We start from the raw sequence: 20,587 nt of genomic DNA on the forward strand, positions 1-20,587 counted from the left end.
TTTTAGGCTCTGCTAAACCACAATAATAATGCAAATACAATAGATACCTTTTATACTCCCTAGGTCATCAAGAGTAAAATAAAAAATTCCAGCATTTAAAAGGATGCTCTCCTTTTACCACGATGATCCCTATATAGATCTATCAGTCAGTCAGCAAGGAATTAACATAATATGACTACGGAAATAAATACACATATTTATTAAAAAAGTATCTTCAAGTGCTACCTGTCTTAGTTTGCTATTTTACAGCAGCACTTACCCCGTTGGGCACTATCTCAAGGGAGAACGTTTCAACACATCTACATATCTTTCCCCCACACTCTTCTCTGTCTGGAAACATGACAGCACTAAAAATGGGTAATTTGAAGGAAGACAGAGGTGTGAAAAAGGTCTCACATTCCTGGAGACAAAGCATTTCACCTGTCTGAAACCATGTTTCTTTAGAAAAAAAGAAAAAAAGGAAAAACAGCCAAGGTTGTTTTACCATCTGTCTCCAGTTCCAGACTTGAGAGAGAAAGCTCAAGATGTTTTCCTTATGTGTGCTGTTAAGAAGTTTGGCCTTCCTTCCTTCCTTTTCTTTTTTTTAACCCACGGCAACTGTCCGTCCTTCCTGAGCCAGGTTCACTCACCTCTGTGAACATCCCAGAACTGCAGCACAATTTCTCCAAGTAGCAGCAGCACCTCTGCCAGGTCCCAGCAGAAGCTGAGTTACAGCCAAGCAGTGAAGGAAAGTGATAAAACAGGTCCTGAGGGCTCCACTTGTTCACACTGAAACTGGAAAAGCCCCCGATATCCAAATGGAAGCGCAGCGTGACAGCTCTGCTCGGGGCTGGCAGGGACAGGGATGTGCTCCACACCAGCAGTGCAGCATCTGAGAGAGTCTGGGAGATCCAGACCCGAGACAAACCCAGCATCTCAAGAGACCCAGGCAGCCTTGTTCAGCCACTGCCACACACTCCCTGTGCTGTTGGAGATGTGCATCTTATCCTGATGTGAACACAGCTACATTAATCCAGACTCCACAGCTGTTGACTTTCACTCATTTTAAAACACTGTTAGTAACTTTTAATAAAATTATGTTCAACAAGACAAAAAGTAGGTTAAAATCACATCATTTTCCTGTTTGCACTGTGCTAACAACACCATGTATGAACAACACCACGTGGCACAGAACTGCAGCATTGCCCTTTTACAGAGTCAATCCACAAATTTCTATTTGGAAGGTAATTTCATGATTTATACCCAGTCTTTCCCATTTTCTCTTCAGAAAGTTTGTTCCAAAATTGTACATAAATTCAGCACTTTTAAAGCAAAACAAACAAATCACTTAAACATTTATTTGAAAAACTGTATTAAACCAAAAGATTACACAGGATAAGGAAAACCAGAGAAAAAACAACACAACAGGCAATGAGGCCAAAACACAATCAAGCCCAAGAAATACTGAGACAGGTTTGTTTCACAGGAAAACATCTCTCAAAATGAAAGTACCAATAAATTCCAGCCTGTACTCACATTTTTTCCTTTTTTTTCGTTGTAAATATTACACTTCTTTAGCAGGACACTGCTATATTACATTTTCTTAAAAACAATAAAAAGGCAGAGAGTAAAAATTTAGATCAGCAGCAGCATCTGGTATAGTACAAGATCAAACAGACAATAGATTTGTGTAACTCACTGAAAACTCTTTATGCACCTCCTATAAAAAATACTGTCCTTGGCTTAAAAAAACCACCAAGATTAATGGTTTGACTAATATTCAAAAACTGCAAATGGCATACTAATCAAAGTCCCTAATGAAATAGACTTATTGGCTCAAAATAGACTTTTGGTGTGGTCCCAATTTATTTCACCATAATGCCCAGAACATGCATGTGCTATATTTAAATGTTTCCATTTAGAGAGACAGTTACCAGAATGAATGATGCCACCCTGCTGATCTCTGGGGTCATCAGCCAGGCCATTTAATCAGTTTTTTTTACTCAGTGCAGCTTAAACACATGCAGATATCAGCACAAAAAGGAAGTTTAAACCACTACATCTTCAGTGTAATTCAAACAAGTCATCACACTTGCAAAGCAAAGTAGTGCTTTACATTATCCCCATCTTTATGTTATCTTTACATTTACCATTATCCCCATCCTCGCTCTTTGAGGGCTCCTATAAAGATATGAAGACCACAGTACAAGGTGCCATGCATGCTGAGAGCAAGCAAGCAGCAAACCTCAGGGCAGCAGACAAAAACAGATCCCCATCCATGTTCCCATCCAGTGCCTCACTCCCTGCAAGAGGTTTTGGGTGGGCAGGACGTAATTCCACACACCAGTCAAAGGGGTGGGAAGATTTTGTTTCTAGCTGGTTTCGCAAGGCCTGATCAGCAGATCATATACAAACACAAACAGTTAATATTCACAGAGCAACCTCTTGTACCTAATTATTAGAATAGATTTAACATCATTAATAAATATATAAAACAACATGTTAATCTCACAGACAAAACACATTTCAAAGGTCGGCATTGGCTGAAATATCCAGATAATTTGGTCGTTGTTTAAAGCACTGAAGAATTATAAGCAGAAAACAATGTGAGTGTTAAGAACAGGCTCACAAAATACAAACTTAAGCTCAGTTTAAACTTTCTGCAGAGGCTCTGAACTGACCCTAGAAGCTATTTCAAATGACCTTCAAAGGGAGGCCCTTGCAGCCATTGCATATTTGAGAATAAGCTCCTTTTCACTGTTGTCTGTATCTCGGCACTTTATCTAGATCAGCTGCAGAGCAGGCATTCCCCAGGGACCAGCACACTGAGGTAAACATCTGTCCCAAATGATGCTGTTCTACACTTTACACCATCCAGTGCTGAAAGAGGACATTGTCCAGTCAGTGCTTAGAAGTCTTGCTCGGGGAGTCAGAGACCAAGGTGCTCTCTCCAAGCTCTGGCACAGGCTTCTTCTGCCATTTCAAACCTGTCCCTTTACCTCTCCCTCTCAGTTCTGCCTCTGAGAAGGAGAGGCAGCAATTCCCTGTCCCACAGTGCTGTTCTGAGGCTTGATTTCATAAGGTGCTTTTGCAGAGTCTCAGAGAAGGCACTATAGCAGTGCAGCTGCTACAATGTCAGAAACGCAGACAGAGACGAGCGCCCCATGGCCTCTCCCGAGACACTGATGTGCAAATCCAGAAGGGATGAGAACTCATACGTGGTCACACTTCTGCAGCCCCATCACAGCAGTTCTGTTTTCTCCCATAGCTCTGAAAAAGCCTCACATCTCCAGGTCTCAACACAATTACTGGGGTGCCCCATTCCACAGGCTGTCCCCAGGCTCCATTTGCTCCAAAGGGCCAAACTCAGGGTGTGTGGCCGGGGACTTCCTTTGCCCTCGGAGGGTGTGAGCATTCAACATCTCCAGCAGCAAGTCATACACTGGGACCACGTTTTTACACTTCATGCTCAGGAGATGCTCCATTCCTTTGTTGCTGTGCAGGAGAACAGAAAATAACTCAGCAATCTGGTTCCAACAGTGCAGAGAAGAAAAACATGCTCATAGTTTCATAGTTTTTTTTTAAATTTGGGTTTAGGAGGATTTAGCTGCTGTGGTCCCTGAGATCACTTAGCACTATCAACAGTAACAACACCCCAATACTTGTTCACAGAATGCCAAAACAGCTCTTGCAAAGCTGTGATGTGGAGTCACATCACAGAGCACAGTCCAGGTGATGGCAGAGATCTGAGCCATGAGACAGGTTCAGGTCTGGCTGGTGCTGGAGCTTCTGCAAGGCCCCCTCTCAAACTCACCCCCAGTTCACAAATTGACTGTTAAAGCTGCCTTTGAGCAGTGTCAGGTTCCTGCTGCTGCCATCTGCTCTCTCAGGAAGCTTATTGCAAAGGTGGCCATTCCCTTTTCAGTGTCCTTATAGATATGCCCAGCTCTCCTTTGTGTACTCCAGCACGGTCCCAGGACATCTTCCCTGGACACACAGTTCAAAGTCAAGCCATGACACAGCTTAGTGAATATCTGGCCTCTGGGTAATAATTTAAAATGAAATTTAAAGCCTCTGTCTCTAAGACCCTGTGTTTCTCTCTGCAGTCCCACAAGCATAGATGAGCAGCTCAAGGAGGTCCAGGAACTGGCAGGGAGCAGAGGAGCCACTTCCCATGGGGAAAACAGGAGCCTGAGATGGCTGTAGCATGAGTCATTTGGCAAAACCCTGGGGCTCCACAGAGAAGACTTTTGGTCTGGGAGAAACATGGCCCCCAAAACCCATTTTGCTCTACCAAAGCCTACACTGCAGATCAGTTTTGGAAGAGATTTTCATTTTGAATGGAAGACTTTTGATGGCTGGGCGGGCTGTTTTTCTGAAGGGCTCAATTTGTGTTATTGTTAAACATTTCAGGCAGACACATCATGAATAATTTAATGTAATAAGGTTAAGACAGCATTTTAGTATCATCACATCACTGAGTGCCAGCAAGCACTTGACTTTACTGCCTATTTTGTTGTGCTAGGAAGCAAAGCCTCACGGTGACAGAGGTGAAGAGCAGCATCAGGACTCCCTCAGGAGTGTTCTGGAGTTCCAGCCACCTCTTTTTTGCTGTAATAAACAAACACTAACATAACACAAGTGTTACACACACTCTGTAAACTGTACCTGGCATGTCTGACATGAGAGAGGAGCATCAGCAAATTGGCCAGACGAGTTGTCTGCTGCTGTGAGGGAATCCCACTCTTGGCAATAACCCACACCAAAGCCTCTGTGACCACGTTGAGCAGGTGGTGCAGTTTCCTGTTGCTTTCAGGTTCCTCTGCTGACAAGGGAAACATGCCTAACCAGTGAAGAGAAAGAAATATTTGCTGCTAATGAGGAAGAAAAAAAAGCTACAACTGTGAATTTTTTTAATATGTAGTATTTCAACACGATTAGAGAACATACATTCCTTGTCAGACTGTACAAATGATGCTCCATATGCCACATCCAGCCTGAATTTGATGGCCCCATCATTTGCAAAGTGAGCAATTCTCCCAAATCCTCCCAAGATGTGTTGCACACAGAGACTTCAGTCAGCTGAATGGAGGTGCTCTCCATTCTCCAGCGTTTTTTTCCCCTGCACCTTTTTTTTTTAACTATTATTACATAGTATTATGCTTGTTCTAATCCCTTCTTGTTGAAAAATACTCTTTTTCCCTGAGTATATGGTAGGGAGGGAGGGAGAACATGTCAGTGACACTGCTCACAATGACCCCGCTGGTCATGGTCTCCCTCCAGATCACTAAGGGTGTCGTAATACAGCACATGTCTGCACTGAGAAACCTTGAAAGTCAGCAAAAACCAAAAAAAAAAAAAAGAAGATGTTTGGGGGTATGGACAAGGAAGAAAAGAAATCATCTTGAAGGACTAGAAACACACAATAACATTATTGATAAAGTGGAAGAGACGTGGGAAAAGGGAAAGATAAAACCACAACAGTCCCTCCTGAGATACCTATGGAAGGACAGAGCTCCAGAACACCTTGAAAATTAGGAGTAAATTATTAATTTTGTCAAGAAAGGAGAGTAGGAGAAGGGAAAGAAGAGATATTTTGAGATGTGAACTTTGAAGAAGACTGTAGGGTTTTGTTGGGGTTTTTTTGCCTGTATTTTGTTGTGGATATTTTGGGGGGGAAAACCCTGCTTTTGTTGTCTGTTGAAATAGTGTTATCCACACAATCATAGAATCATCTAGGCTGGAAAAACCTTTAAGATCACCAAGTCCTACCTTTGCTCCAGCACTACCAAGGCCATCACTAAACCGTGTCCCCAAGTGCCACATCTCCACCCCTTTTAAATCCCTCCAGGGATGGTGACTCCACCACTTCCCCAGGCAGCCTGTTCCAATGCCTGGCCACCCTTTTGGTGAAGAATTTGTTCCTAATAGCCAATCTAAACCACCCCTGGTGCAGCTTGAGGCCATTTCCTATCATCATCATGAAATCTCATTTCCTCTCATCATCACTGTGGTGTTCCAGCCACTCTTCCCCCAGCCTTTGTCACTGCAGGAGGTTTTTGTGGCCAAAGCACGGGACCCAGCACTTGGTCCTGTTGAAACTCGTGTTGTTGGTCTTGACACATCAATACAGCCTGTCCAGATCCCTATGAAGAGCCTTCCTACCCTCCAGCAGACCAACACTCCAACCCAAACAAGCGGGCAGACAAATGGGATTTCAGCTGGACAGTTCCCCTTCAACACAGGACTGAGAACTATGCAGCAGTTTCTTGCTGAAAGCAACAGATGTAAATAGTTTAGCTGCTATTTTGTTGTTGGAATTTTTTTTGGTCAACATTAACTACAAAATGTTCTGGGGGAAAAAAATCATTTTACTGCAGGCTACCCTGAACTAGCAAACACTTGCCTTGTGTAAGAGGCTACAAAGCAAAGCTCCCATCCTGGAACTCATCTTGCAGAACTGTTGAATGCTTTCAATTGTTTCTAACCAACTCATTACCATTAAATAGGAACATTTAAGTCCCATTAATCATCACTCAGTTGAGTAACTAGTAATACTAGAATTACTAGAATTAAGAATTAAGGACAGGTTTTTAGAGCTGTACAGCAACTTTACACATGACTGGGATCCACAGAGATAGGAGCAAAAGATCCCTTTGGAAGGGACAGATCCACAGCCTGAGCCATGAGCCCCACCTTGTGAGAAGCTTTCAGACTTGGGGTGTTTCATGCTTTTCTTACAACAGGACATTGCCCTAAATCCAGCAAATTATACAGCTTAGAAGTTTCTTGAGCAAAAATCTTTACACACAGAACTCCTTTCCTGTTATTCTCTTCCAACAGTATTTTTTATCATTTGACATTTTGGGGTTTTCGAGGTTGATTTCCCAGCCATCCTCAAAATAAAAGGTACAGTTTGGTGAGTATTAGAGCCAAGCACATACTCACTGGAATTGAGGAGGATCATTGCCTTGACACACAGATACTCCTTGTGCTGCAGTTTCAGCTCTCGGAACCTCGAGGTCATGGCCAGGAGCATATCAAAGATCTCCAAAATTCCCTCTACGCATTTCCCCTCATCCCTATGGAAACACATTAAAAATGTTACCCAAAAAAGTAGAATTAAGGAACTGACTCAGACAGATAAAAGTCAAAGCATGAAAGAGGCTGCAAGAGGCCTATCTATCTCATCCTTAGGAGAATTTAAAAGGCTCTATCATGAAATCTAAATTGAAAATTACCCTGGTATGAAAGGTCAGCATTTATAAGAAACTGATTTTCTATTTAAAGTGCAAGCAGGACCATAAGTATGATCATATTTCTGTATCCTCTCAGCCTGTATAATTCTGGATAATCAGCTTGAAATGCTGTAGTGCAGGACACAGTACCACCTTGAATAACTTTCCAGCTTTGTTTCACAAGGAATTACCACAACCAATAATATCATGTTTGTACCTAATGGAGGCCCTCAGGACTAGGTGAAAAAGAAAGACTTCCTAAAATAAGTTGCTTGAAATAATAAAACATTTTTAAATAATAAAACAAGTCTTGTACCTATCTCCTAGCATGTTTTTCTGTGTAGGTATTGAAAGGTATTTGGGGTTTTTGTGGTTTGGTTATTTTTTTATTTGCAAGTGTTTACAGAATGCAACTTTCTCCATTTTGGGTATTAGAAGTGGTCCCGTTTTCTGATCTGAAAAACACACCAAACAAGTCATTCCAATGTGTTTAAAATTCAGCAGTGGCAAATTTCAAACCACTGAAGTTCCTGCTCCACTTTTTGTGTTAATTTTGTTTTAGACGTACTTGACTAAAAAAGTGATTAAGCTCTGCAACACAGTATTCAAAGGGAGGCTTTTTATACTATTTGTAATAGGAGATTTTTTTTCCTCTGTGGTGTTTTTAAGATGAGACAGATTTAAGCACAGCAGTGCAGGAGAATTAAAGAAATTTACTGGATTCCAAGAGAAAGGTGCTGAGCCTCACAGCTGGAGGCAGGCACATGCAGATACCACCACCCAGGGGCAGCAGGTTCTGCCAGCAAACAAGTATTTTTTATTGCCCAGTTTCCTCTGTTCCTCATAGCAAAGAGGAATATTAAGCTTTGGAGAACGACAGGCAGATTCAAAACAAGGACAGAGGTACCAGATAAGTATTGCCTGCAAAGATTATGTAGGAAATGTATCTGAAGGCTCCAGGGAGACCTTAGAGCCCCTCCCAATGCCTAAGGGGGCTCTAGGAGAGCCAGAGAGGGGCTTTGGACATGGAGGGACAGGACAGGTGGAAATGACTTCAAATGGAAAGAGAGTAGGTTTAGATTAGATATTAGGAAGAAATTCGTGACTGTGAGGCTGCTGAGGCCCTGGCACAGGCTGCCCAGAGAGGCTGTGGATGCCCCATCCCGGGGACTGATCAAGGCCAGGCTGGATGAGGCTTGGAGCAACCTGGTCTGTGGAAGGTGTCCCTGTCCATGGCAGGGTGGTGGAATGAGATGATTATTAAGGTTCCTTCCAACCCAAACCATTCTAGGATTCTAAGTTCAACTAAGATAAAAACAATCAGGTTGCAGACCAGGTTCATATAAGGATGTCCTAAATAGAATTACATCATGCCCAGACATTTGTAAGGTCCCATTCTGCCATGTCGTGAGGAAATGAAGAAATGCATCAAATATTCTTACTCTATTCAGTACATATTAACTCCTGAACAATTGAATGTATCATATATTTTCAGCAATTTCTGATCATTGCGCTGAACAGTGCAGCATGTCCTTGCATTGAATTTTATATGAGCAAATAATATTTATTTCCTCTGTTTTATAAATTAAATGTATTTATCTTATTAGCCAATTTTGCCTATCCTTATCTACAATGATAATTATTGATTCCAAGCCACAGAACTGGTGCAAATTTGAATTTTCCCAGGTTGAAGAGGCTAAAAGACATTTTAAGACTACCCAAGAGAGTAGATTGTTTCCCTGACTTCTGATCAATGTGAAACTCAGGTCAAATCCTTCTAAGGTTCTGTAGAAAAACATCCTTACTAATCCATATTCTTCCTTCCTGGTACATGATACCACAGAGAAATAACCTTTAAACTTGAAAACACCCTGCTTTACCTTGAAAAAATATTCTTAGTATCCAACAGCAAGCTAGGGGTCTTTAAATCTCTCTTGGCTAGTGCTCCAATGTTGTTATAGCTAACTATGAAGCCTGCTGTAGTGGCAGGAACAAAACCAGGTGGGAAACCTATTTAAAATAATTAAAATACTGCCTGACACTATTTCTTTTTAATGAGGGACATAGGGACACATGGACAACGTAGTGCAATGTGTTGCTGTATCTACAGTTTCAGCATCTAGAGACCTGGAACAAAGGGAACAAAACCCACAAAGATGTGAAAAATGCAAAGAAGTTTCACACTCAGTGCCACGGAGTTCAGGAATTTGCAAGTTCAACAATGCTTTTTAAGCTTAGCACTCCTTAAGCCCCTGTAAGGATGTGGAACCTCAGGACATTATTGTTACAAGCACAAGCAAATGATATTGTTAGATGAAATATTAATAACATCTGCCATGTTTAATCCTCTTCCTCTTACAGTTCACCCCACCTTCAAACATGCTAATATGAAGTGTTCTCAAGAAATTTATTCCTCTTACCTGTCTAATACAAGGTCTGGTGCAAAAATCAGTTTCCCAGGATGGTCGATCGATCTCCACATCAAACCAATCATTAGAACTTCCATCCAGCAGCTCTCCAAGAGTCTTACTTGGTCATAAAGGCTGAGATCAATGAAGCCTAAAGTGATGAAAATAGCATAAAGTAAACCAACTTGTTAAATTCTCTGTTTTGATAAAGAAGAATGAGTATATGAGAAACAAAAAGAACCAGAAAGAACTACTGGTTGTGAGCACAAGGGAGCACTGACATCCAAAGTGCCAGGCTCCCATTAAAAATAGGAGCAAAACCATTTGCTATTATCATTGCCAAATCTTCCACAAAATGTTTGGAATGAAGCAGAGTGGTGTTCTAGTGCCATCAGTCCCACACAGCTGGTAAAACTCAAATGACTGCAGAGTCACCTGCTTTATGTTCTCGCCCTAAAAGAGGAGAGATGTTAGAAAAATTATTGTGAGGGTGAGGCCCTGGCACAGGTTGCCTAGAGCAGCTGTGGCTGCCCCATCCCTGGGACTGTTCCAGGCCAGGTTATTTGGGGCTCTGAGCAACCTGGTCTAGGGGAAGGTGTCCCTGTCCATGGCAAGGGGCTGGAATGAAGTGATCTTTAAGGTCCCTTCCAACACACTCATTCCATGATTCTGTGATTTACTTCTCTACAGAACTTATAGCAAGGCCTCAGATAACACTGCAGCACAGGCAGAAGGCAGAGACAGTCACAGCCCACCTTTCCTACTCCCCTGCAAAAAAAAAAAAAAAAAAAGATGACTGGGGAAAAAAAAAAAAAAAAAAAAAAAGGAGAAATAAAATTTACACACCCCAAACCAGAAGATCAGAAGTCTAAATTCTAAAAACACAAGTGGGAAAACAGACTGTTTAGTCAAGGAAGAAAATACAGATATGATGAAGAGTTGCTCAGTGGTCAAAACCAAGATCAGGCCACAGTTTTCAAAGCTGGGCTCCTTTAGCTCAGGCCCTTTGCAAAGGTGCTCCATTTTCAGATGAGCTGGCATCTCTGCACTGCATGGTGCCAAATCCTTACAGCCTGGCCACGGCAGCCAGGTTTCCTGAAGTTCTTCTCAGTTGTCCGAGGTCTTAAAATACACACAGTGAGTTTGGGCTGCCAAGGAATCTCTCTGTCAGTAATTTATACAAATGTTCCATGTATTTTAATCTTATTACACTACTCAGCTGGAAGACAGTCAGGGGCTGACATGAACTGGGCAGTGCTCACTTTTATCATCACTGAACGTGCTGCCTTTCTAAACTGGTACAGCCTTGCCTCTGATTTTATAAGAAGGGTAAACAGGAGCCTGGGAGTGGTACCTTCCCTCCTGGATTCCACCATCACAGAATTTACTACAGAATGCACAGCCAACAACAGATTATCTGCCACACACGCTCATCATTTAAAACTGCTTTTAGGAAAATATTCACAAAAGTGTGAAGTAGTATAAGAACAGACAATGTCAGTTTCCTGGGAAACAACAGCCCAAAGACAATTCAGAGTATATTTAAATAAATATTTGCACCGGCCTGTACTGATTTCTCTAGCATAAAGAAGGAATTACCAGATTTAAAAACTCTCCCAGCTGAGTGAGGCGTCAGCCCATGTCCCAACATTCAATCTACAGGTTCTTGAAGATACAGATTTATCACAGATGTCATCTGCTAAACTCACATTAGCAGCAGCAGTAGGAACTATGGCCATTGAGCACAGCTGTTAGAAGGACTCTACTTCTCCTTTTCCTAACAATCTCATGCTCCAAAGATCCATGACAGCAAACAACAACCTGAAGCATCAGAAGCCCCATTTAATTTCCTCCAGAGTACCTTAAACTACTACTCTTTCTGTGACTGTACTACGTCCTTTAAATTGTGAGCTCTGTGTACCTCATCATTTAATTAAAAATTGTTAAGACAGACAAGAAAAAAACTTGTACTGGATCTGTAAAAACTAGAAAAAGACAGACTGCTCTGGTCAGCAACACACTAGGTTGCATAATGAATCCAAATTTCAATATTGTGACAACATCCTATTGATTTGCAATGCAGGTTCAGCAATGAACCATGTTAAACTCTTTTAGACCAGGTCAACAAAGCAAAAGGCAATCATAGAAGCTGTGTTCTGCCACCTGACAACCAAGAATTAAAATACTTGGAATTCAGGAGGAAAAAATCCAGATGTCAGCTTCTATTTTACTGAACAACAAAAAAATACAATCCACCAGGCTGAAAGTACAGACGAAAGTACAGACAAAAGTACAGCCACAGAGTAAAATTCATAACAAAAGACGATATTAAATATTAAATATGAAACCTCCACAAAATATATACATGGTTTTTTCCTACTTAGGCAAAAAGTTACTGTTAATAGAATAAGGAATTTTTTTTTTTCACTCCCAGTGAGTGTTAAAATAATATCCAATAATAACTTAGAGATGAAAATGGGCTTCTAACCCAGGTGCACAAAAGCAAATACTCAGCTTTTCAGAAAGTAAAATTACTGCTCACTGTGCCATTCATCGAGAACTCTCTGTTTTTTCCTAAGACATTACCTCCAGCAACCAGGCAGAGATCAACATGATTACCTTCAGGCAAGAGATTTTGAAAAATGAAATTCCATATCCTGAGCTTTATTCATCACAGTTTTTTTTAATGAAAAACAAAAAATCAATCCACACTGAAGTAAATGCTCCAGCTGCCATGTAATATGGCAGTGTCACTTGCAATGAGGTGCATATTAAACATTGCATCTATTTTTGTCATTGCTCTAAAACACTGATTATTTCTGTCCTCTGTAACAGGAGTGTTCAGAAAAAATAAACAGAGATAAGGCAGTGTCAGCATTCCCAGGAACTCTTTTGAAGGGGTTTGGTTGCTTCAATGGGTTTTCTTCATACAGTTCTCCTACTGCCAAGAAAAAGTTTTTATTTCTGACATGTGTTGAAAATAAACTAAAAGTGACTGATGCCAAAATTGGGGGTGATTTGGAAACTGATCTTGTAAAAAAATAAAAATAATTCATCTTAACTAGCTGAGGTTTTGGGTTTGTGGGTTTGTTGTTTTTTTTTTAAAAAGGTGACAGAGTTAAAGAATGGAAATTAATAATAATCAGAAAATGGAAAAGATTAGGCTGGGGTTTTTCCCCACTGAAATATTGGTTAAAATGAGGTCATCTTCCAAGACCAATCTTCCTGCACAATTCACTTCCTACCAGATAAACATGACTGTGTGGCGTCCTCTGAAATGGCACCTTTTAATCAAGTTTTTATGATTAGACAAGAAATTATATCAATAGATACCATTTAACCCCTTATGGTTACTTACTTCACAGTTATTTTCAGAGTTTCTTAAGCCAGGAAAAATAAGGATAAAGGATTTGGTCTCTCTGTTTGAAACATCCCACATTAACTGCAAAACTATCATCAATTTGCAGGTGTCTTGTGTGGTTTGAGATGCTCTGGGGTGCAAACATCTCCTCCCCAGCAGCTCAGCAGCTGGCCTGGAATCTGCACACCCCAAAACCATCACACCTGGACCCTCCAACACAGTGGCTGAGACTGCTCTGCCCCTGGGAGCTGTGTTCAGCAGCTGGAGCTGGAAGCACATCAGCCACTCCACCTAGACCTGAAACAGGATGTGCTTCCCTGACGCTAAATTCCTAATTTAAGGATTATACGAAATATTCTCCTCCGAGTTTGCTTCGTGTACTGTGCTTCTGGAGGGAAGGGTTCCTGTCATGTTTCCCCATGTGGGTACTCCAGCAGCAGGAGCTCTTTGCAGTGCACACCGTGACAAGGGCAGGGCACGCACCAGCACACTCTGAACACCTTCAGCATAAAATACAGCAGAGGATCTTTGGAGTGCTGGCTCCCAGTGATGCCATGAAGATTTTTGCCTTTTCTTTTATACCCCTGTTATACCTTTTTACAACTTCTGTATTCCTAGTGCTTTTTGCCTACATTCTTGGACTTGTTTGTCAAGTTAAGAGACTAAACATTTTAGAAGCTTCGTAGCTAGGGATCAGTGTGCCCCAGACCCCAAGGTCCTCTCCAGAACACATTCTGTAAACCAAGATAGAACCATCCAGGGGAAGGTTCCTTGGGGAGGGGGGCTCACTCAAGCCTCTCATTGGGGAATCTTCGATAGATATGCTAATTAGTAACACCTATAATCTTATACCCAATGTTGGGAGGGGGGATACAGAGACAGACTCAGTGGGGTGCATCTTGATGCATATGACCTGGATGTGTGCACCTAAGGATCCTTAAAAATAAATACCAAGGTAAAATCCCTTTTCCCCTTCTAACCGTGTATGACTCTTGATTTTAAGACCAGGAAAAGGCATCACCAGCAGTGCACTCTATCTGAAGCTCAGGATCAAGCCCCATACTGCTATAAGTCCACCAATTATTCCATGCTTTTAACTCGCTTTTAATTTTTATTCTGCCTGTTTTAGTCAGGGTAATTCATGGAGAAGGAACTGCAAATGCTCACCATTTCTTTTGAAATAGTTTGTGAGAAGTTAAATGGTTCATTGCCATGATGCCATGGACACATTTGAGACATTCCAGGCGCTAACACAGACAGTTGTATTGCAGTGCATTTCTTGCTGTTGCCAACAACCAAAAGAACCCTTACTGATTTTTGTTTTGGAAGAGTGCACATGATAAATCTGAGATCAATACTGTGCTTCACTGATGTTTTCTGTAGCGGCTCTGTCAAATGAAATTATTTCAGACCCAGGACTTGGGCACCCTTCAGTTATCACTAACTGTACCAGAAACCTTCTATCAGGACTCAAGGAAAGAATTTGGTGTTAAATTAACCTTCTAAATCAGCTTAATCATGTATTTATAGCTGATGAGGTAGAAATTACATACAACACCAGCTCTGCTTTATAGCAAAATGAAGAAGTATTTGAGTAAGAACAGACAGCAAATTCTGGGTTATATTGTGTATAAATCAAAATACACCCAGGTTAGTTACTGAGAGCAATAAACTCTCCATTACTTTGCAGGACAGAAAGCTTGACTTTCGTACCATGTACCTACTGTGCTATTCTGTCTTTTCAGAGCAGAGGAGGACACACTGATGGTAAAACCATTGCCTGAAACAAATAAAAACAAGCCTGAATTTCTTACCAGGAATTTTCTTGGCCCAGCCAATCATGTGCACCAGCTCTTTGTCCGCCAGCTTTGTCAGGGACATCATCATGGAGGCCTCGGTGAAGGGTTTGCTGGGCCTGCTGACCAGCACGTGGGGTGGCTCGGCTTCCAGCAGCGTTAGCACGAACTGCTCCGGGCTGACCGTGCTCAGCAGGATCTCCTTCACCCGCGTCGCCGCCTCGTTGTATTTCTTGGCTCTGCCAAGGCAATGCACCCGATCCTCGGAACCGCGGTGGCTGCGCAGGACTCGGTACCCGCAGCGTTCTCTTCTTGAGCCTGGTGCGAGAGGCACGTGGTTGGCATTGGAGAGTTTTTCCCCTCAGGTTTCATTATGTAAACCCAAATACTTGGGGAGGAGGGTGAAAACCCTTTAATATTGGATGTTCTAATAATGATCATTAAGTTTCTGGGACATTCAGCGTGGACTTAACTTTGTTCCTGCTGACTTCAGCTGAGGGGTTTTGTTTATTCTACTAAACAGAAATGAAGTTTAAAAATGTTTGGTTTTGAACTTTGGTTAACTCAATTTAAAAGTCCAGTGGGAAACTCCCATTGACATCAAAAAGATATAAATCAGATCTTTAAAGGCAAATAAAGATAGCTGATTGTAAATTCTGCTTTATATGTAAACTGGGGGAATAAAAGACTTGAAAGCCTGGGCCAAGTTACAGATTAAATACCTCAGGAACAAGCACAGCTGGGCTTCAGAGTTAGCTGGATGTTCAGCCAGGGATTTACAAGATTCAACCCATTTTCTCCCCATGCTCCCAAAAAGCCAGCAGAAGTTTCTCCAAAGGGAGTTCAGGTATCTACAAATAAGAGCAGACACCCTGTTTGGAGCTCTGTCTGCAGAAGGCTATTTCTATTGCAAAGAGCAGTCCTTTACATTCCTGGACTTAATTAATTGTTCATTCTGACAAAACTAAGCATTGTCCAATTCTTGGTCAGTGTTATTGGTAGCATCACTATTACCTGTTTTTGCATAGTTGCCAAGGAAAGAGTCTAAAAGCTTCTCCAAAACTACAATATTCGTAAAAGACTCAGTTATAGTTCTACTCCAGTTAGCAAAGAGGTCCAAGCATAAGCCAAATAAAAATAAGGGCAGTGGGGGCACAAAAAATTGATTTCAGATACTGTTGACAAGGCTTTGTCTTGCTAAATAAGATGCTGGGTGGATGCAGAGTCTCAGGCTCATGTGGCAGAGGAACCTCAGGTGGAAGTGGCTTTTCAGGTCATAGACCTGTCACATCTTCAGCAGCTGTCAAACAGCATTTGGGTCAGTCTGTGGGAGGGGTGAATGCAAAGGCCAGCCAGGTACAACCTCACTGAATAAAGACCAACAGTGTCTTCCAGGACTTTTAGGATGTGGACCTTTCAGTTGCACGTGGCTCTCACGCTCTCTCTTGCTGCCTGTTCAGTAAACCATGTTGGATGTAGAAGAAAGTTAAAGAAGTCCTCATTAAAGAAGTTCTTAATATTAGAGGACATGGTTTCTCTGGAAATCCAAGAGACTGGAGAAGACCAACAGGCAAAGCTGATTCAATGAACAGACCTCAGGCAAGAGGAGTGGGATAAGAGCAAGTGGGATAAGAGCAAGTGGGATAAGAGCAAGTGGGATAAGCCATTTGGAGCTGGAAGTATTTTTCAGCTGGAAGTCCGGCTTAAGGCCTGCACCATTTGGAGCAAAGATGGTTTTGCAACTTTGAAAGGGATGTGGGTATGATGAAATGGGCTGAGTGCAGACAGGATATTTGCACAAATAATGGATTGAAGGAAATAAATAATTTGTAGAACCAAATGCTGAGCCAAATGACAACTAGCTAGAAGTTTCCAGAGCAGATGAACAGCAGTTAAGGAGAGGTTACACACCAGCAGAGACAGACAGAGCGTGAGACATTATTTTATGTAGATTCATGGAATGAGACTTTCTGAAAATACCCCAAAAAAGGTTCCCTGCAGAACTACAAAAGTAACAGAGCAATTTCTTCCCACTTGGGCAATTCCTTCCTGAAGAGAGGCAAAGGCCACCAAGGCATAGACTATTTTCTGCAAAGACACCTGGATAATGCTGTGAACTCTGTGCTAAGCCTCATTTCTTGGCTAATGCACAAAGGTCAAGAGGAAAATCTTGAAGTGGTTTGTCAGCTACCAAAAAACACTAGAATGGCACAGTGGGCTGCAGACTGTTCTGAAATCCTGTAGTGCACAGTAAGTATGTATTTTCCATCAGGGAAGACAAAGAGGAAAGGCTAACAGTGAAGTAGGCAAATGAAACAATAGTACAGCTGGAGACAGATGAGGAGGTGCCCAGGGCTAGAGAGATCCATGGCTCTGATCTCCATGGCATGGGAGAGACCATAACCACAAGGAAACACAGCACATTGTTTTCACTGTTCAGAAAGCTGAAGCACATTTCCCGTGGGCACCTTGAAATACAGAACAAGAAAAATATTCTATAGGAATAGAAGCCACAGTCAGGGTAGAGTAAAAATTTTCTTGGGCTATCAAAAAATACCAAACGCTCTGTGACATGAATAGTTTTTGTTCTCCAGTATCTGGTGGAGCTGTGAAACACCCCAAAAGAAGATGCAAGAGCATCAGTCTTTGCACATATGGAAAGTCGTTCAGCTGGGGACCTTATCTAAAGTGATAATGTCAGAAAAACTACTGGCTTAAGAGGGAACTGGAGAGAGGAGCCTGATGTGCCTGATGACACAATAAGGAAGAAATTCCAACAGTTTTGACACACCTGCCAGAAGCAACATGTGTTCAAGGAAGCACTTGCAGCCAGCTTTTATTGGCTGTAGTTCAGAGTCTGGCACTGAAGTGAACCAAGTGTGCTCTTGTGGGGCTCTGTCATGCTGTCACCCAAACTTCTCTGTGGCACTGAAGATATCGGTCCTTTGGTGCCACGATCTGAGTCATCCTCTCCAATTCACTGTTGTAAAGTTAACATTTTGTAGTCTATAAATATAAATTTAAGCTTATAGAAAATATAAAGACATAGGTAATCAAACATACTTTAATGAAGGTCACAGAAATCAAATCTAAAAACAATATAAAAAGTAGTCCAGCATTCTGTTCTAATTGACAAAATCTTGAATAATTTCCATCTGCACAGCTGCACTCCATGCTCCATCTGAAGGTAATTCAGTCAGGTTATGATTTTGAGAGTATTAAAGGTCTCAATACTTGGGGAGGGTTCTTACTGGGAACTAGTAGACCTCTTTAAATTACTTCAGGTTGTTTAACTGAATCAAGTTTCTTATATAACCAGTTCTTATTATAAAAATATGCTCCATTTAAAACATAAACCAAATTTCTATAATCACATTACCAGTGCAGAAAGCCAGATTAGGAGTACTACATTTCTGCATTAAAAACTTGCTACTAAAGAAAAGACAACTGATGACAAAAGCAAGGTGGGAAAAAACCCAGCCAAAGCAGATTCTGAGTTATTTGTGGTGGTTTTTATTCACCATATATTGCCAAAGCAGAACTAGTCTGAATCACTGAGCCATGTGCATAAAAGGTACTTAAAAGAGGTACCATTTATTAACACTTTCTGGTTTTTTCTGCTTGCATTTAAAGAACAAGAAAACTATATTTAAGCTTGCTAGTCAACTGACACAGCAGAAAACACCGGCCTTTCAAATTAAAACAACAACTTTCAATGACATAAAGGAGCTTCTTTACTTTCTTTTAAAATCCAAAGTTTAGGCAGGACTGAGAAATTCTACCTATACATCCATTAGCATGCAACAGACATGTATACGTGTTTCTAAAACTGTATTTTATAAATAATTATCAACCAGCCTAATGTTTTGCTTAAGTAGACACAGAGATGTGGATGAATGTGTGTAAAGGCAGAGCAATAAAATACAGCTTCCCAGATTAGGGACTATCTTCGACTATACCACAAACTCCCTAACAGTACTTAATAGCTTATATTCATTTCTATTAAGGTAATTCAGGCAATTGCAGAAGTGCAAAATGATCAAATCCCTCATTCTTCCTACCATGCTCTCCTTATTTAGAGATATTTTGTGAAAGAAAATTGCTGCATTCAGCTGAGAATGATGGACCAAGGGCAAGACCTTGAGCTGCAGCACCACAGACCACATGAGTAAATGACCCCAAGATATATGAAATAAGGCACATTGAAAAAAAGATCATTAAAAATGAGCCTGTTGTTCACTCAGCCAGGAACGAGCCACAGCAGGTACTACTGGCAGTGAAGCACACTATTTTTCAAGCTTTGCAAATTCTCTGAAAATCACAAATGCTGTCTGATATGGTGGGCAGTTACATGGCATGTTGCCCTTCATGCTGATTCTGGTCCCTGGCAATGGCTTATATAACTAATCAGTTCTGTAGCAACTGCAGATTCTACCACTGAATATATTATAATCAGTTTTTGAAAGTATTTGAGCTTAAAACTGGCTCCAATACACATTAGTAAATCATTATCACTCCAGTTGCCTTTGAAAGCAAATGTAAATGTTCTGGTGACTACATATTCCAGAGCAGAGCTGCTGACAAAGGAGCTGCCGTCTGCCTGTGTGCACATGAAAACATGAGCCTCAATTATAGTGATTGCTATAAAAGCTAAAATTCAATTAATACATCTGATGTCCAGAGAATGGCTTGAAATATTTTGTCCTCACTTATTTTCTGTGTGAAAAGTACTTTGCAGTATTTCAACTGCACACAGCAACCACACACAGGAGAAAGAGCCAAATCCTGAACCAGCCCACAGAGAAATCCGTTTTCCTTGTTGAATGATACCAGGATTCAAGAGCAGCATCTCTCCATCACTTTTGAGTGTGGCCTCTCAGCCTCCTCACTTGGGGCTGAAAGGAGCTTTATCTTTGGAACGATTTCAACAAGTTGAGAAGTGACACATGGGGGAAAAGATATAGAGCAGGGCATAGGAGGGAAATAAAAGTCAGGGAAACTGAAAACTCCTTATGAAAGAAGGTCTATTTGAGCCTCAGGAAGCAAACACAAAGCAAAGCAGGTCATAGCTGCTCCAAGAGCGCAAAGTCATGAAGAAACTGCCTTTGACAAACAGTCCAAGTCCATTTCAGCTCCCCAGGTAAAACCAGAAAGTTCCAAGAGAAGATCAGTTTTATCCTGATCTATTTTATTCAATTTTGCTGGACAGAGTTCATTGCAGTTTTTCTGTTTTCATTGTTCCTGATGACAGTGCAATTCTTCTGGTAATTATTTTTCTACCACTGTTAGTAGTCCTAGTGCCAAACTTTAGCAGTAGCTTCCTTGTTTGAAACAGCACAGAACATGGACTTCCTACAGAGGCAGATGCAGTGTCTAAGACCCTCATGCTTTTGGCAATGATGGCATATTTTGTAAGAAAATCCATTATCACCTTAGTGATAGGCACCCCTAAGCTCGCCTCCACTAAAATACAAATGGCTTGTTGGGCTGACTTCTTAACATTTCTGAAGGTGACGACATCCTAAAGAATTTCAGACTAGGAAACTCCAGAGCAACGCTTTTCTACTGCCTCCTACTGCACTGAAGATGGCATGTGCTGCTTAATCACATTTAGACACAGAAATGTATGTTTTAAACACACAAGTATCTGTGTGTTTTTCTCAAGGTGTCTATTGATAATATGCAAAGGGAGGATTTAAAGATACGATGGGAATGGTGTTGAGATTTTAAGAAGAGTACAAAGTGGTAATTGAACTTCTTTTATCACTCGTGCTGGACACAAGTCTCCACTGAACAAAAATGCAC

At 41.3% G+C, this 20,587-nt stretch overlaps 1 protein-coding gene across 4 annotated transcripts in view; it reads right to left on the reverse strand.

Annotated features, from left to right (window-relative positions):
- Positions 1-1,920: 1,920 nt before the first annotated feature.
- The window catches only part of ESR2 (estrogen receptor 2), a 33,573-nt gene continuing 14,906 nt past the window's right edge, over positions 1,921-20,587 (reverse strand). For all 4 annotated transcript variants that reach the window (XM_020584014.2, XM_020584015.2, XM_020584017.2 and 1 more), the window contains 5 exons: positions 14,801-15,100; positions 9,638-9,776; positions 6,928-7,061; positions 4,648-4,822; positions 1,921-3,474 (listed from right to left, as the gene is read on the reverse strand). In XM_020584014.2, coding sequence (XP_020439603.2) covers positions 3,285-3,474; positions 4,648-4,822; positions 6,928-7,061; positions 9,638-9,776; positions 14,801-15,100 — 938 coding nt within the window. In that variant the 3' untranslated portion in view covers positions 1,921-3,284. The remainder of the gene's footprint in view (positions 3,475-4,647; positions 4,823-6,927; positions 7,062-9,637; positions 9,777-14,800; positions 15,101-20,587) is intronic.

Source organism: Corvus cornix, chromosome 5, assembly GCF_000738735.6.
Source record: "Corvus cornix cornix isolate S_Up_H32 chromosome 5, ASM73873v5, whole genome shotgun sequence".
Taxonomy (NCBI): Eukaryota; Metazoa; Chordata; class Aves; order Passeriformes; family Corvidae; genus Corvus; species Corvus cornix.